General features: G+C 47.8%; 1 protein-coding gene across 2 annotated transcripts in view; it reads right to left on the bottom strand.

Annotated features, from left to right (window-relative positions):
- Window positions 1-1,498: 1,498 nt before the first annotated feature.
- Window positions 1,499-17,078, bottom strand: part of ASPM (assembly factor for spindle microtubules) — a 33,086-nt gene continuing 17,506 nt past the window's right edge. For both annotated transcript variants that reach the window (XM_066379890.1, XM_066379891.1), the window contains exons 18-27: window positions 12,584-16,870; window positions 11,374-11,549; window positions 9,516-9,612; window positions 7,559-7,708; window positions 6,653-6,841; window positions 6,019-6,211; window positions 5,766-5,920; window positions 5,159-5,335; window positions 4,530-4,699; window positions 1,499-2,612 (exon numbers count right to left, since the gene is read on the bottom strand). In XM_066379890.1, coding sequence (XP_066235987.1) covers window positions 2,510-2,612; window positions 4,530-4,699; window positions 5,159-5,335; window positions 5,766-5,920; window positions 6,019-6,211; window positions 6,653-6,841; window positions 7,559-7,708; window positions 9,516-9,612; window positions 11,374-11,549; window positions 12,584-16,870 — 5,697 coding nt within the window. In that variant the 3' untranslated portion in view covers window positions 1,499-2,509. The remainder of the gene's footprint in view (window positions 2,613-4,529; window positions 4,700-5,158; window positions 5,336-5,765; window positions 5,921-6,018; window positions 6,212-6,652; window positions 6,842-7,558; window positions 7,709-9,515; window positions 9,613-11,373; window positions 11,550-12,583; window positions 16,871-17,078) is intronic.

Below are 17,078 nucleotides of genomic sequence, written 5' to 3'. Positions count from 1 at the left end.
TTTAATTAACAGTACATATTGGCGAGGGCGCCTAGCGGTATGGAAATGGTTTTCTTGTTTTCCAATGGGCAGTCTGCTATTGTATGCATGTAAATTTTTTTTTTCTTTTTTCCAAAGCTGGAAACGGGGAGGAAGTCAGACTCCCGCATGCGCCCGACCGGGATCCACCCGGCACGCCCACCAGGGGGCGATGCTCTGCCCCTCTGGGGCGTAGCTCTGTTGCATCCAGAGCCATCCTAGCACCTGAGGCAGAGGCCACAGAGCCATCCTCAGTGCCCAGGCCATCTAGAGCCTTGGCTGCGGGAGGGGAAGAGAGAGACAGAGAGGAAGGAGAGGGGGAGGGGTGGAGAAGCAGATGGGTGCTTCTCCTGTGTGCCCTGGCCGGGAATCGAACCCGGGACTCCTGCACGCCAGACTGACGCTCTACTGCTGAGCCAACTGGCCAGGGCCTGTATGCATGTAAATTTAAATCAACTCATTACTGTTGGATAATAGTTGCTAAAGTGTCTGCACTACCTAGAGCTGCACGTGTTATTGTGCATGTGTGGCAGTCAATTAGGGCAAATGTCCAGAAGTGGAATGTGCATTTATAGTACAGATAAATATTGCTAAATTTTTCTAATAGTTGTGCCGATTAACTCTCTCAGTAGGACCAGAGGTTTTCCCACAGTCCCAACAGTGTTTATTAAACACTTCCTGTTTGCAATTTGACAAGTAAAAACATATCAATATAATTTAAATTTCTCTTGAGAGTGAAGTCCTTTTTGCATGGACTTGAAAGCCATTTTAATTTCACTTCTCTGCATGTTCTGGGCTTATTTCTATTGAACTGCTGGTCTTTTTGACTTGTAGGAATTTTTTTAAAGGTTTTAAATACAGAATGCACAATATGAATTTCTTCCTCTCAAGAAGCCAAATAACGGTGTGAATAAAAAAGCTGCATGAGAGCCCTGGCCGGTTGGCTCAGTGGTAGAGCGTCGGCCTGGCGTGCAGAAGTCCCGGGTTCGATTCCCAGCCAGGTCACACAGGAGAAATGCCCATCTGCTTTTCCACCCCTTCCCCTCTCCTTCCTCTCTGTCTCTCTCTTCCCCTCCCGCAGCCGAGGCTCCATTGGAGCAAAGATGGCTCAGGCGCTGGGGATGGCTCCTTGGCCTCTGCCCCAGGCGCTCGAGTGGCTCTGGTCGCGACAGAGCGATGCCCCGGAGGGGCAGAGCGTCGCCCCTGGTGGGTGTGCCGGGTGGATCCCGGTTGGGCGCATGCAGGAGTCTGACTGTCTCTCCCTGCTTCCGAAAAATACAAAAAAAAAAAAAAAAAAAAAAAAGTAATTCTGTGAGAGCCATACAAAGACCGGGTACATTATGCAATATCCAATAAAAATTTGGAAAAAAATAAAAAAAAGCTGCATGAGAGACATGTAGATAAAATTTCCAAGAATGTGAAAGCATGGATTTTATTTGCAAAAATCATAGCTCTGCAATACTACTCATGTATACATTTAAAACCAAATTTAAAATGGCACTATGATCAGAATAACATCTACTGGAAATTTGGTTTTAAGCACTCTAGGGGAAATGAATACCAGTGACAATTCACACAGGTTCATTACATCCCAGCAGCATAATTTAACGGAAGTAAATAGACCGTCTCTATGAAAACTGTGTAAGATGAAAGAGGAAAACAAAGCACTTCAGAGTCCACAAAAGTGTCTAAAAAATATCACCAAGAATTTCTAAGACACTATTGAAAGGAAAAGAAAAAAAGCAATACCAAAATTTATCCAGTTCGTTTCAACATACTGTTTAATATACCAATATGATTTTGAAATCTACCCTAACCAAATTCCAGGCAACTTCAGGCTAATTAGGCTTAATCATTACTCTAAAAAATTAGTGAATTAAGTGGTTACAAGGTCTCTCCATTTCTGGCTACCACTGATTTTACCTGTCACAAATTTTTATGGCTTCCATTAAGACACTCTTAGGACACTATCAGGTTTCAAATAGCCATGGTCCTGGAATCACATCAGTTTAAGTATTGATGACAGTGACTCAAAGCTATAGGAAATAAGTTTGTCTCAACACAGGATCATTTCAGGTCTGTGGTATGTGACTAGACAACAAGTTTCTATTATAAGCAATACCAGTCTTCCCAGCTCACATGATAACCCCAATCAGTTCTTAAATTTCCAACATTTGTGTTAGAAAAACACTTCAATTTATCTATAAGACAGCTAATAAATTATTCCTTTTAGGAGTAGATGATATTCAAACTAACAATATTTTAAGATAATAGATGAATAACAGTGTTGTAATTGTTTTATAACATTAGTTTCTCACGTGCATAAAGCTATTAATAGAACAGTGACAAATGTAAAAACAGTTTATTTGGTATACATACTTCTTTAATATAAAATCAGATTTTAGAAGTTCTATGAAAAAAACCAAAACACTTTACAAGTTCATGATAGCTTTAATACTTCTTTTCACTGTACACATTGAGACTGTGTTCACTAATAAGGAATGCCAAGTGTGTCCATCACCATTTGAATAGCTTGCAGGGGGTTTATGATTTCTTCCATGCTATCCCTTCTCAAAACCCACTCTGGTTTCAGTCTGTGAAAAGAATAAAGGTTTTGAATTAATGAAGTCCTTCTCTGAAAAGGACTACCCTCACCTTTCTGCATGGCTACTCCTGAACACATCACTTCCTGACCACACTGTCAGACGTCACTGACTCCATCTTTCCCAAAGGATGCTGCGGCTGCTTTGAGCCTAGGCCACTTGTCTCCCCACAGCCTCTGGCCACTACCCCAGCCCGGGGCCATATCTTTGTAAGCAGGCTTCTTGCTTCTCTCAGCTCCCGTCACCGTTCTCAGTAATGTCAACATCCACGTGGGCAAAAGGCACCACCTCACTGGACAACACACAAGAACCAGGCTGACCAACTTTATGCCAATACCTGCAAACACAAATGGGCACCTGACACGCCCTGGTCTCTGCCCAAGAGGATGATTTTACTCTTCTCGGAAGTCCCCTCTTCACCCTGCCTGGCCTGCTTCTGCACCGGTGCATGTAACCTCACGCTGAGACAGCGTCCAGCAGCGGGGAGCTCACGCAGCTCCCTCACATAACTCTCACCACAGGCATCCCCACCTTACGTGTGCCCGCTAAAAACCCAAACATCTATTAGCTCCTGAGTGGTCAAACCGAGTGGGGTCCGTCCATGTCGGGGAGAGACAGGTGAGACGGAATGGAAGTCTTAAGTTCTACAAGCAGCCTGGGCAAACCTCAGAAGCATTAGTGAAATAAAAGCTAGCCCCAAAGGTGACACACGGTGTGATTCCATTTCTGTGACACCATAATAAAGGCAAAACCAGAGGTTCTGAAACCACATCTTCGGTGTCTGTTAAAGGGGAAGGCTGACTGCACGGGGCGGGGCACAGGGAACGCTGTGGAGGTGGGTTCACAACTCCATTCAGCAGTCAAAACTCATCTGAACTGCACTGCACTCCTATGGTAACGAGTTTAGTACCTAAAAATCCTTCCTATATTAAAAAAAAAAGAAAAAAATCCATTCATAAATAAATAAGTTTTTAAAACATAATTAATATTTAAAAAAATCTATCAAGTGTTTAAATAAGAAACCTATGTAGAAATGGTCTCCATTAATAAATTTTAATCCAGAAGACTATTTCTGTCTAACTGTGAAATAAGCATCCTAAAGCAGTTCACACTGCTCACAGCTCACCATGGTAACAAAGCTAAGTGCAATGACCGGTGAGGAGGCATGGAGCATGCGTGCTTCCTCCTGTTCGTGACAGTGACTAACGGCAAGCGCGCGTCTTCCTATGTACCATAGGAACTACTGTGAGTTGGTTCTCCACCATAGGGTAACCAATGACGTACCTCCTTTAGTGTCATGATAAACTAACTCATGAATTTTTTGTACGCTGGGTTCCATTTCCTACAGTCCACACGCGCGTGCACATGTCACCACTCACCAACGACCCTCACCCTGCCGAACCCAATGGCCCAGTCATCTCCATCCAACTGAACCTCTCAGCGGCATCCCACACCATTGACTGGACACCCCCGTCCTGGGAATGTCCTCCTATCTGATCAGCAAGTCCTTGTCAGCTCCTGGCCGGCTTTTCCTCTATTTGAGTCCTGGAGTAACTGGGGTGACCTTGAGGTTGAGTGTTTGACTTTCCTTTTTGTGCATCCTCTTAACCCAAGGCAACCACATTCACCTCCGAGGCCTTCAATGTTCTCCAGTGACTCCTGAGTCTAATGATTCCCTCATTCATGTCTCTAGACTGTTCCTCTGCCCAGAGCCTCAGACCTGATTTCTGCAGCTAGTGCTGGTCCTTATTTACTGAGATTGTCTCACGCACACTCACCACATCCCCTTGGTCCACATGTTGTGTCCCCATTGTCAAACACAATACACTGTTCACGGTTACTCACTAAACATTTGCTGAATGAACATGTGAACAGTGACACAAAATTACAGAAAGCATTTCTGCTTACCGTGAAACCATTTTTGTTCTTATAGGAGTTTCTGGAATGAAGGGAATACTTATAGAAGAATTCTTATTTTGGTTATGAAGTATCCTTTCAGTATTTATTCTATGTTTACGAGCAGTTAGCATGTAGATACTATAAATACAGTTGACAACTTTGGACCTATTCCGAACGTCCTAAAAATAGAAAATGTACATTTTTTAAAAGTAATAAAAAGTAACTTTTGAATTCCTTCTAGGCTACCAAAATCAATCATAATAAATAAATACTATGCAGCAAACTTATCAGCTTTTAACAATCAAAATCCAGGCTCTCCAAGTTCAGAAGTTAGATTGGTTTTTATCATAAGCTAATTTGTAATACAATTATAAAATTCAAAAATTGTACACTAAAATCCATACTGAGTAAAAAGGCAAATATCAAAGTCAATATCCAGTTACCAAATCTTGTGAACTTCCTCTTCGAAGTCCCCAAAGTGACACAGCCCTCAGTCAAGGACAAGCTCTGCCTGAACCACTGCGTACCTGTACCTGCCTCTTCCTTAATCGTCCGCCTCCCTCCAACATGCCCTCCAAATCCACTCTCGGTCAGAAACTGGAGGGACACGAAAACCAGCGCCACTGCATGGTACTTACGGAGGCTCGGCTCGTGGCCTTCAGCAGGACAGCTAACAGACAGCAGGTCCTGGTGAAAATGTTCCCGCTCTTGTAGGCGACTTTGTCGCCAGGCTTTTCCCGGTATGTCTGCAGCAGCTCCAACAGCGTGCTCACGCAGCTGTCTACCTCGTACACCGCGGGCGTGGTTTTCTCATACTTGCAGAGAACAGAATGAGATTAAAAGTTGGGATACATACACATTCGGGTCCACGTTCAGCTGGACTACTCAGCACACTTGAGTCTTCAGGTAAGGAACTTACCTTATATAAAAAATTACCCTTTCTCTTTAAAATGGGAATAATAATATGAAATACATAGGGGTAGTTCTCAATGAATAAGTATTGAATAAATGCTAGTAACCACTGTCATTAATATTATAAAGATTAAATACACAAAACCATAAAAAATTAGTGTTTCTTAAAGAGTCACGTTAACAGGTTGAGCATCCTTTCCCCCTAAGACTCTTCTTGCACATAAATGAATTTGAACTTCAGATCTAAGTCCTAGCAATGAACAAACTGACACTTCCTTTGCTGAGCTAGATTGCCTGACCAATAAGGCCTTCGTTCTTAAAATGGAAAACTACCTTGGCAACGTTGAGCAAAACTTGCACAGCATAGCTGATGACTTCCATACAGGGGACACTGCGGTTACAACTTCGGATCAACACAAATATTTTCGAAATTGCTCCACTCTGGGCCATGTTCTCGCAGCAAAGTGGAGACAGTCTAGTAACAGCCTCTGGAAGGAAAAAAGAAGAGAGGGAAATTCACAGCAAGGAAACAGGGCTGTCACCAACGCTGCGTCACGTGGGACTTGGTCGGCATGGAGGCACTGACCGAGGTGCCTGAGGGCCTCAAGGATGGCGGACAGGTGCCTGTAGGTGAGCAGGTGGTGGAGAGCGAGCGCTGTTCTCCTGCAGAGCTTGTCCTGCTCCCGGGCCTCGCTGCTGAGGGCCTGCAGGCTCGTGCGGATGGCTCTCATCTTCATGCTGTCATGCTTCTTCCGCCACCAGTAGCCTCTCCACAGCGCCTTGGAGACAACGCTGTCATTTAAAGGCTGCGACCCGGACCTCTGTAACTTAACTTACAACTCTACCCTTATTTCCCTCCACTAAGTCAGTGTTTCTAGTAAATTTATAGGATGTGACCAGACACTCTGCGACTCAAAGCTCATTTCAGGTTCTAGAAAAGAGCTAAATCAATTTTTCAGAAGAAAAAAAAAATACATTAATATTCTCATATATAAACTGCAGTTCATTCACTGAAAAAGACATCTCTTTTCAAAATGCAAATATACTTTTCAACGTTCAAACATAAACATCCTCCCAGGAATCTGAAAAGAAGCTGCAGTAGCTTAGTATTTAGACTTATCCTATTGGCTGATCTTTTTAATTCTAACTTTCAAACCGTTCGGTATTCTAGATGAACGGCAGACACACTGCTGGGCCGGAACATTAAGGCCCTCGGCTACCTGGAACTTGGCAATGCCGCGGCTCAGCTTCTCACGGCGCCTGCGCAGGAGGACACGGCGCACAGCCCGCTGCAGGACTGCCACCGCCCGGGCCCGCCGCGCACGCTCTTGGACCTCCTGCTGGATGTCCACAATGTGAAGACAGACCCGCTCGAACCTCCTCAACTGCAGCCTCGTCCGGAACCACCGCTGCTTAAAACACATGGAGGTCAAGAAAATACATGCATACATAGACACGCAAACCTAAATAAACAGAACATTTCATTTCTAGCAGAACTCTGAAAACCACCAGTCAGCCCTCCCAGTGCTGTCGCATCCCCGGCCAGTCTCTCTAAACCACCCCCGGCCCGTGTCTGTGCTCCTTGCTCTAGCCCTGGACACGTGGCCGGCGTCCCACGGTTTCTGTGAGCGCGGCCCAGCCACACACATCATCCCGCAAGACGTTTCTGCACGCAGGATCCTGTGTAAGGATAGGGTAACACACAAACAGGATTCACATCCAGAATAAGGAATTCTGATAAAGCTTTAAAAAAGAGTACCCAACAGAAAGTTAGACAAAAAGTGCTTTTTTAAAAAAGCACACAACATACAGGTAAGAATTTGAATCCAAAACACAAATGAGAGATACTTTGCCATTGGTCAGCAAATCTGCAAATGCCACCTGTGGGCAAGGAGGCAGAGCAGCGGGCACCCTAAGACCGCTGGTGGGAGCGCAGCGAGTGGTTACCTCAGAGAACAAGTCATAGGGCTGTCCCTGTGTCAGAAAACAGCCTCCTGCTCCTCAGTCTCAAGTCCTCCAAACAGCTTGACGGAAAAGGCTAACCATCACAGGGCCTGAGCACAGCATACTTGGAGGTGACTTATTAAATATCAACAACGGATAACAACTGAGACGGAAAAGCCCACCTGAATGCAGATGACTGAACGGACATGCTTCTGAGCCTTCCTCATGGCCAGGTGGCGTCTGTAGGCTCTCTGAATCCTGAGAGCCGCCAGGTGGCCTCGTGCTGCGGCCGTGAAGCAGAGGAGCCTGACTCCAGCGCTCTGTTCTGAAATCTGAAGGAGAAAAAATATCAACGACCAAATATTTGACTATGAAGGCAAGCGATTAATATTTACTTCTGCGTATCATCAATATCAAATTATATAAATTAGCAATTAACTTTTTTTTTTTTTGTATTTTTCTGAAGCTGGAAACGGGGAGAGACAGTCCGACAGACTCCCGCATGCGCCCGACCGGGATCCACCCGGCACGCCCACCAGGGGCGATGCTCTGCCCACCAGGGGGCAATGCCGATGCTCTGCCCCTCCGGGGTGTTGCTCTGCCGTGACCAGAGCCACTCCAGCGCCTGGGGCAGAGGCCAAGGAGCCATCCCCAGAGCCTGGGCTATCTTTGCTCCAATGGAGCCTTGGCTGCGGGAGGGGAAGAGAGAGACAGAGAGGAAGGAGGGGGGGCGTGGAGAAGCAAATGGGCGCTTCTCCTATGTGCCCTGGCCGGGAATCGAACCTGGGTCCCCCGCACGCCAGGCCGATGCTCTACCGCTGAGCCAACCGGCCAAGGCCTAGCAATTAACTTTTAACTTACTGTTGATTGTGTTGTGTGCCCATTACCCAAAGTCAATTAACATTTAAGTATTAAAATTACTTATACTGTAACTCAAAAGTGATTACAATCTTTTACAATATTTCCAGTTGTGTAATCCATCATTCAGGGTATATAGAGCAGTGGTTCTCAACCTTTCTAATGCCGTGACCCCTCAATACAGTTCCTCATGTTGCGGTGAACCCAAACGAAAAAATAATTTTGGTGGCTACTTCATAACTGTAATTTTGCTACAGTTATGATTCGGAATGTAAATACCTGATATGCATTATGTATTCTCATTGCTTTAGGCGACCCCTGTGTTTTGGTCGTTTGACCCCCGCCGGGGTCGCGACCCACAGGTTGAGAACCGCTGGTATAGAGAGTAACTTACTTTTTGTGCACTTTACTAAAGAATAATAGCACTTAGTTTAACTAGAGTTTCCAATAACAGCTACGTAAGGCTTTGAATGTGCCAATTATTACGAGAGAAATGTATGAATATCAAACTCAAAAAGGCTCCAGTATTCCAGGCAGAACTGTTGGAGGCGGAGACATTAACTCAAACGAGCCCGCCTGTACTGATTACTGCACAGTCCAGCAAAGGCACACACAGGGCTCTCATGGAAGCTCTCACAGTGACCTGGAGGTCTTCATTTCTCAAAGCAAAGTGGAATGGCAAAATTGTGATTTTTACATTTTTAGCTTAAGAATGCCATATTTCTCAGATAGAAAAAGGTGACAGTATATGATTTCCCAACCCATACCGGTCCAGAGCTAATGAAGAAGTCCTGTGAAGGGCAGGCAGGGCCCAGGGACACCTGGTGCTTGTGCCCTCACCCTCCTGGCTCTCACTGGAAGGGCAACACCAGTGTCCCCTAGGGCAGGATGTTTACCTACAAGTTTGATTTCTTTAATAAAACACCACAGGTAGTCAGCTAGTCTAAAGAGTTGATGCTAAATATTTTAAATAGATCACCAGTTGTAACTTCAAGAGTATGGTGTTGTATGACTTTTACTACACAAGATATGCTACATCTATGATCACTTTCTCCAAATAAATTATTCTAAAAGTCACTTCAAAGTTGAGTTTGAAAACATCTTATAATTGCACATACATATAAACAAAAATACAAATAGTATATCTGTGAGTAAATGTAGGTTTTAATTGATGGCAATGATGTGTTTAAAATAATGCATAGTTAGGTCTTAAAGCTTTCCTTTTTGTATTATTTCCTAATGTAGTTCTTGCAAACAAGCCATGTTTATTTCTAAACCTACTTTCATTGTTAAGAAGTGCTCACGAGCTGTCCTTCCAGAAAGTGCTGCTCTCCATCTTCTCTGAATGATAACTGCTGATGCTCTCACTTTCAAAAACCTGAAAGTAGTTATTGGAAAGCAATTTCCAATTACTTTACTCGGTAAGTATTTATTAACTCCCATTTAAATACATACTAGAGGATAAAAAAAATAAAAGGCATAAAAATGTATAATTATTCTTAGTTGTAGCAATCATCTTTTTTTTTTTTTTGTATTTTTCCAAAGTTAGAAGTGGGGAGGCAGTCAGACACACTCCAGCCTGCGCCCGACCAGGATCCACCCCGCATGTCCACTAAGGGGAGATGGTCTGCCCATCTATGGCGTTGCTCTGTTGCAACCGGAGTCATTCTAGCATCTGTGGCAGAGGCCATGGAGCCGTCCTCAGCACCCGGGCCGACATTTGCTCCAATGGAGCCTTGGCTGTGGGATAGAAAGAAAGAGAGAGAGAGAAAGGAGAGGGGGAAGGGTGGGGAAGGGTGGAGAAGGGTGGAGATGGGCGCTTCTCCTGTGTGCCCTGGCCAGGAATTGAACCCAGGACTTCCACATGCTGGGCCAACACTCTAACACTGAGCCAACTGGCCAGGGCCCCAATCATCATTTTAAAAACACACACACACACACACATTGACACCATGAAAAAGAAGTTCTGCAAATGGCAGTATTGTAGTAGGCAAGAAATATGAAGTTCTAGAATGACAAAGAATTCTGAACAGAATCAAAAGAAAGTACAAGTAACAGAGCAGACAAAGCCCAGCATAAAGGGGGTGTTGGTGGCAGAATAATGGGACTCAGAATCTGAGTGCATGCTGCCAGCAAATCTAGGCAGCCAGGACTCCGTCAAGATAATATGGGAGGTTACAGTAGCATCAAACAAATGAGAAACAGACACTCAAAAGGAAAGTCAGCCATCATCAAAATATCTAAAGAAAAACATTATATAAGCAGAATTGGAGAACAGCTTAAAAAGTGAGGGCTAGAGGTTAAGTCAGGCATCAAACAGCGGTAACAGATAAAGTGGCGAGCGGACAGGCTTGCTAATCTGTTTCAGGTAATGAACACAGAAAAGGCAGAAAGATGAACTCAAGTCACACTGCCACATTTCTTAGAAAATAAGGCTGAGTACCAATGAGAAAAATTCAGCATTTTGGCACAGGGGAATTAGACCCCAGTCCTTTAATATCTGGGAGTAGCAAATATATGTTTATATGATAAGCCTGGAATCTGACCATGGACTTGTTCAAGGAACTCAGTCCTAACACTGGTGTGCGCCCCTGAAAAGAACTTTGAAACCAGCACTGACTGATAGGGGCATTCATCGATCCTGTGTACTAAAGAAAAATTCTCATACTCTGAAATAAAAAATAATATAATCTGCTGAGAGCTTCTGAAAATGTATTTAAAAGAAACGAAGTAGGAGTAGGGAAATACAATGAACTGAGACTAGTAGGTAATTAGGTCTTCACTGTTAAAGACAGAATAGGAGGAAAAAAGAAAAATGATGCAAACAAAGTTTGCCAGTAGCTAAGCTAGCAAACAAAGTGAACTGATGCACTAAAAAGGAAACCAGCATTACTGGATTTCTTCCCCTGAGTCCTCACCTTCACTCCTACCAGTCTGAATAGGTCAATTTTAAGAAAGTATATTCTACTGAATTATATCATCAAGACTGTCTCAAAAAATAAGAATCTTCAAAATATGTTTCATTAATGGAGAAAACAAAATAAACCATATAAATTAAGCCTAGCAGATATTTAAGAGGAAAAGCAGTGAGCAGTGCTATTTTATATAGACACCCACCCCCTAAGCCACAACACATTACCGCGCTCTCTCCAGCCTGCAGTAGAAACAGCGCTGAATGATGCGCACAGCCTGCCGCAAGGCGAGCACGGCGAGGTAGTCCCTCCGCACTCTCCGGCCCCTGTACCAGGCCTGAATCCTGCAGGCAGCCTTCACCACACATGCATATTTCCTGGCTCTGTATCGCCTCCATGCAGCCTAGTCAACACACAACCATAGGAAAAAGGGAAGGGGGACGTTTATTCATTTATTTTTTTATAAATTGGAAGAATCTACCATCTCAGACCTTCTACCACCATCCTGGTCTCTTTTTTTTTTCTTTGCATGACACAGGCTCACTCTCTAGCTTTAAATTCCATGTCATCTGCTACCACTGGAATGTCCCTTCAATATATTCAATACATTTTACTGGGCTATTTCCAGTTCATCCTTCTTAAGATCTCAGCATAAAAGGCCACCTGCTCTGGGAAGCCTTCCCTGACCACAGGACTGGCCCAGGTTGCCTTCTTGAGGTTCCTTCTCATTCTATATTATAATTACTCTGCCTTGCTTAAGTTCTCTGAGGACAGCCTCTAAGTGTACCTTCCTGTCTGTCCCTATCACCCACAACAGTATTGGACACATTTCAGGCACCTGGCATTTGCTGAATGAAAACATTATTTCTAAGCTTAGCAGCAGCCCAGCAAGATGCTGACATGCCCACACTGGGACCAGCATAGGTCATGCACGGGCAGTGGAACCTCATGCAGTTCCTGGGCCTCTCTCCAGAGGATAAAAGTGCCCTGCAAACAAATGTTTAAATACTCAGAAAAAAACACAGGCATCCATCTGGTCTGGGCAGCTCTGATCAGCAGGTGAGTACAGGATTAAAGTCATTCCATAGGGCCTATATTATGCCAAATATCAGTGTACCTTAGCTTTTCATCCTTCACTTATAAATAATGTCACCCAATGGACAACTCCCACCCATCAAACCATATATCCTTCTAGGAATGGTAGCTTTAGACCTGCTGAAATGCATCAGTTGTCTAGAAAAACCCCAGTTCTTTGCTCTCTTAGCTAAATTTTTCTTGGTGCCCCTTTTTTCCTCTCAATAATGCTTCATTTTAAAAGATTGATGAAATGGTCAGTAGTTGGAAGTACTATTCTTCATGATCTGCTGAAGCTCATTTCACAAAGTCTAACATATATGGGTCAAAGAGAGCAGGCTTTATATTTAAGTATTGAAATACCTGAATTGTTACAATGCTGTCTTTAATTCTCTGAAACTTCCGTTTCTGCAGAAATCCTCGCATTCTCGCTTGGATAATGATGACACTGCTCCTGGTCTGTAAGTACACCTGCCGCTGATGTTTTGCCCACACACGGGCGCAGTGATGACTCTGGACCACCAGCACCACCCCTCTCAGCAGCAAGAACCGCCTCCTGGCCCACCGAGCCTGGAACAACCCCTGCAGTGTGACCGCGGTTCTCCTCTGCTGGCCGAACCTTCTCCGACACACAGCCATCTGAAGGAAGGTCTGAATTCGCAGGGCAGCGCGTGTCTGCATTTCCAGTGTCCCTGTGGCCACCTCCCGAGGAGCTTTTGGAACTGTGCCCACAGCCACACTCTGTGAGTGACACTCCGCGGCCTGAGCACCAGTGACTGGGGGAGCTTTGGACTCCGGGGGGCACCTGACCACTGGGCTCCAAGCAGCTGCGTGCTGGGTTCCAGGTCCATCACCGCAGGATGCAGGCCGGTTGGAAACGGCTACCATCTCTCCCCCGCACCCGTTTCCCAAATCTGGTCTAACTGCCACGCCTCTACTAGCAGCTCCAAGAGTCTGTACTGATTCCTGGACGGCTAGGACCTGTCCCCTTCCCGCCATTGCTCTGACACAGGACCCGTCATAATTCTGTACAACAGCTGCCCTTGTCTCGGTTTGAAGAGCAGCCCTGGCCCTGCACATCCTGTCCGTGGCCTGGATAAGCACGGTGGCCGGGTGACCGCGCCGGGTCCCACTCGATGCGCTCGCCCCTCTGCAGGGGGACTGTGGGCGCACGGCTGCGTGGGCATGTGCCATAGCCAACACCCTGTACCTCCTCTGCACGGAAACTGCAGTGGCCCACAGGTGGAGGTAGCGCCTCCTTGCAGTGATGGCTTTGAAGTGCTTCTGGACAATGATGGCAGCCCGGTGCTGCTGGCTCCGCTCCGCGGCAGTACTGTCCTGAGAGTCCATCTCCACCCGTCCACTGTGTTGCCGAGCCTGCCCTTCACCTTTGCTGTATTTCCCCTGTGTCACTTCTGCTGCCCGCTGGACCCTTCGGTGGAGCACCTGCTGCATGTCCCTCCTGTGGGTGCTCTGTTTCATGACAGCGGCTCTGCGCTCCCCGTGGGAAAGCCGCCTTGCTCTCCCTGCCTGGTACACAGCCTGGATGGCCACAGCCGTGTGCCCCTGCCGGCCCTGCTGCTCTCTCTGCAGTTGTGAAGCTCTGCGTGCCCGGAATCGCTGCTGAACGAGAACCGCGGTGTGCTTTAAGGCCTGGTACCTCACCTGCTCCCTGTGCATCTGGAAAGTGGCCTGGATGACAGTGGCAGCTGTGTGCATTTCCTGCACCCTTTTCCTTACCAACCAACTTCTGAACAACGACTGGATCTGAGTGGCTGTCTTCTGTAAGCGTAGAAATTCCAAGTGCTGCTTGGCACGAACATTCGCACGGTACCTTCTCTGAACCCAAACGGCAGTTGTCCTGAGAGCCAAAAATCTCCTCCGCAGCAGCAGGGTTCGGAACCTCCTCTGAATAAGGGTGGCGGCTGCATGCATAGTTTTCACATGTCTTCTCGCCCTCATGCCCCTAAACACGGCCTGGATCTGGATGGCAGCACGCCTTAGCCTCTGGTACCTCTGAACGTGCACATTCCTTGCTGTTACTGCCTGGAACTTGTGCTGGACTGCTTCTGCCGCCTTCTTTAACTTAGCGAAATAGGCCTGCTCCCTGTACCTTCTGTAGCAGGACTGAATCCGTGTTGCTGCAGCCCGCCTCTCTCTGAGCACCTGCCGAACTCGCGCGCCTCGCAAACCGGCCTGAAGGGTGCTGACAGCTTTCACAACTGCCAGATACTGCGCACGCTGCACTTTCCCCCGATGGTATGCCCTGTATCGTACTTGAATGACAACAGCTGCTGCTCTCACTTTGTGGTATCTCACTTTGGACTGGTGCATTCTGAACGTGGCTTGAATAAGAGTGGCAGCCACATGCAGCTGCTGCACATGCCTTCTCATTCTAAGGCCCCTGTAAACAGTTTGGATTTGGGTCGCTGCTGTCTTTAATGTCAAATATTCCTGGCGCTGACGGTTTGCCATTTGGACATTTCGGTACCATCTCTGAATGGTGACAGCTGAGGCTCGGTGGGCTGTGCTCCGCTTCCTGGCGCTGTAGGCTCTAAATGTGGACTGGATGGTGATGGCGGCCCTACGGCACTCCTGCAGTTTCCTCCGTGCCCGCATCCCTCGGTAGGCAGCCTGCAGCGTTACAGCAGCGGCCTGGGTCTTCCAGTACAGGAGCTGCTGTGTCCTCCCCAGACGGCAGGCCCGATAGTGCACCTGAAGCAGACGCACAGCCTGTCTCACGGCTTTCCACCTCTTGCGCTGTGCGTACATTCTGTAGTACGACTGGATGATGCTGGCACATTTGTGGCGCTTCTGCATCCGCCTCCTGGCTGTTCTCCCCTTCCATGCGGCCTGAACCGTCAGCACTGCGCTCTGGAGCTCAGCGCACCCCACACGTTGCTTCCTCCCTGTGGCCCGTGCCCTCCAACGCTGCTGCAGGAGCAAGGTTGCTCTCCTTAGCGATCGATACTGCTTCTGGGCCTTGGCCATTCTGAAAGCAGCCTGAATCTTTGTCGCCGCTTGATGCTCCCTTCTGAGCATCTCTCGAACTCTCCAGCCCCGGTAGGTGGCCTGCAGAGAAACTGCAGCCCTCCTTGTCCGTAAGAACCGGGCTCGGAGTTCACAAGCTGTCCTGCACGCCCTGAACCACCTCTGAATCCTGACCACGGCCCAAAGCACAGACTGATGTTTCCGCCTCTCGCGGTAGCCCCGGAAGGCGGCCTGAATTCTCTGGGCAGCCCTGGACCACTGCCTTTGGCGCTGGCGCACTCTGTGACCTCGGTACACTGCCTGTAAGCAAGTGGCTGCTCTCTGGGCTTGCAAGTCCTGCCTCTGCACAGCCCACGCTCTATGTGCACGGTAGTGGCTCTGAATGACCAGGGCCGCCCGGCGCAGGCCCAGGTAGTCCTGCCGCGCCCTCCGCATTCTGAAATAAGACTGCAGGGAGACAGCAGCTCTTCTCTGCAGCCTCACTTGCTTCCGGACCAGGTAGCCTCTCACCCAGGCCTGCAGCTGGACACAGAATGCCCGCACCTTCATGTACTCTGCTCTGGTCGCCGCAGCCACTTGGAGGGACCGGTGCCTCCGCTGGACAAACAGTGTAGCCGCTCTCACGTGGAGATACCGCTCCCGCATTTGCCTCATTCTGACCATTGATTGCAACCTGATGGCAGCATGCTTTAGGCTCAGAAATTGTTTTCTGGAGATATAAGCTCGATAGTACAACTGAATCTTTATGACAGATGTGAGGGTATGATGAAACCTCTTCCTGGCTTGCATGCCTCTGCAGGCAGACTGCAGAACAATCACAGCACGGCGTGTTTTTTGGTAAGATGCTCGAACTTCCTTGGCCCACAGGTAAGCGCGGAAATGAATCTGAATCACCAGGGTGGCTGTCTTCACCTTCTTGTACTTCTTCAACTGCTGGTGTCTTCTCACGCATGCCTGCACCCAGATGACAAGTCCCCTAAGACTCAGAAAGCAAAGCCTGTCCCGTCTCATCTTCCAGCACGACTGGCACACACGGGCGGCCCAGAGCCGACTGCGCAGACGGCGCGTGCGTAGGGCCCTAGAGGCGGCCTGCAGGCAAATGGCCGCAGCCCGCATCTGCAGGTAGAGGCTGCGTGCCCCCGCCCCCTGCAGCCGGGCCCGCCAGCGCCTCTGCAGCGTCAGGACGGCCTCCCGCTTCCTCCGGTATGCCCTCCGGGCCAGCACACCGCGGACTCGAGCCTGGACGATGACTACGCAAGCTCGGATGCAGCGGTACCGCTGTAACTGCCTGTGCATCCGGTAGCACGCCTGGATGGCGGCAGCACAGCACTCTCGCTCGGCACGTCTCCTGGCGTGCCAGCTTCGGAAGGCCTTCTGCAGCGTCCGCGTGGCTTGGACCTGACGCTGCAACTGGCGGTGCTGCCACCTCCGGAACCTGGCCTGGATGTGGCAGCACGCAGACCTGAGCCTCTCATAGCTCCGCCGGTCCCGCTGCCCCACCGCATGGGCTCGCCAGCACCGCTGGATTGTGACTGCGGCCCGGCGACACCGCTGGTAAGTGGCGGTGGCAATCCTCATCCGTATCCAGGCCTGCAGGACCACTGTGCATGCCCGCAGTTCCAGAAAGCGCTTTCTGGTGGAATACCTTCTCCAGTGTCTCTGCGAGAGGTGAGAAGAGACACAAAGTAAAAGAGACATGACTTTCTACACTTCACACATTTGAATGTATTAATCTTTTAAACACTTTGCTTAAAAACAAGAGTTGATTTGAGTCAAACTGAAGACACATTCCGGGACACAAGATGTCAAACGCCCCCTAAGTATCTGCTAAACTTAAGTACTAGATAAAATGTAGGAGCCTAAACTG

This window comes from Saccopteryx leptura, chromosome 1 (assembly GCF_036850995.1).
Source record: "Saccopteryx leptura isolate mSacLep1 chromosome 1, mSacLep1_pri_phased_curated, whole genome shotgun sequence".
NCBI classification, from domain to species: Eukaryota; Metazoa; Chordata; class Mammalia; order Chiroptera; family Emballonuridae; genus Saccopteryx; species Saccopteryx leptura.
Note: the sequence above shows the minus strand (reverse complement) of the source record. Positions and strands in the feature narration are given on the sequence as shown.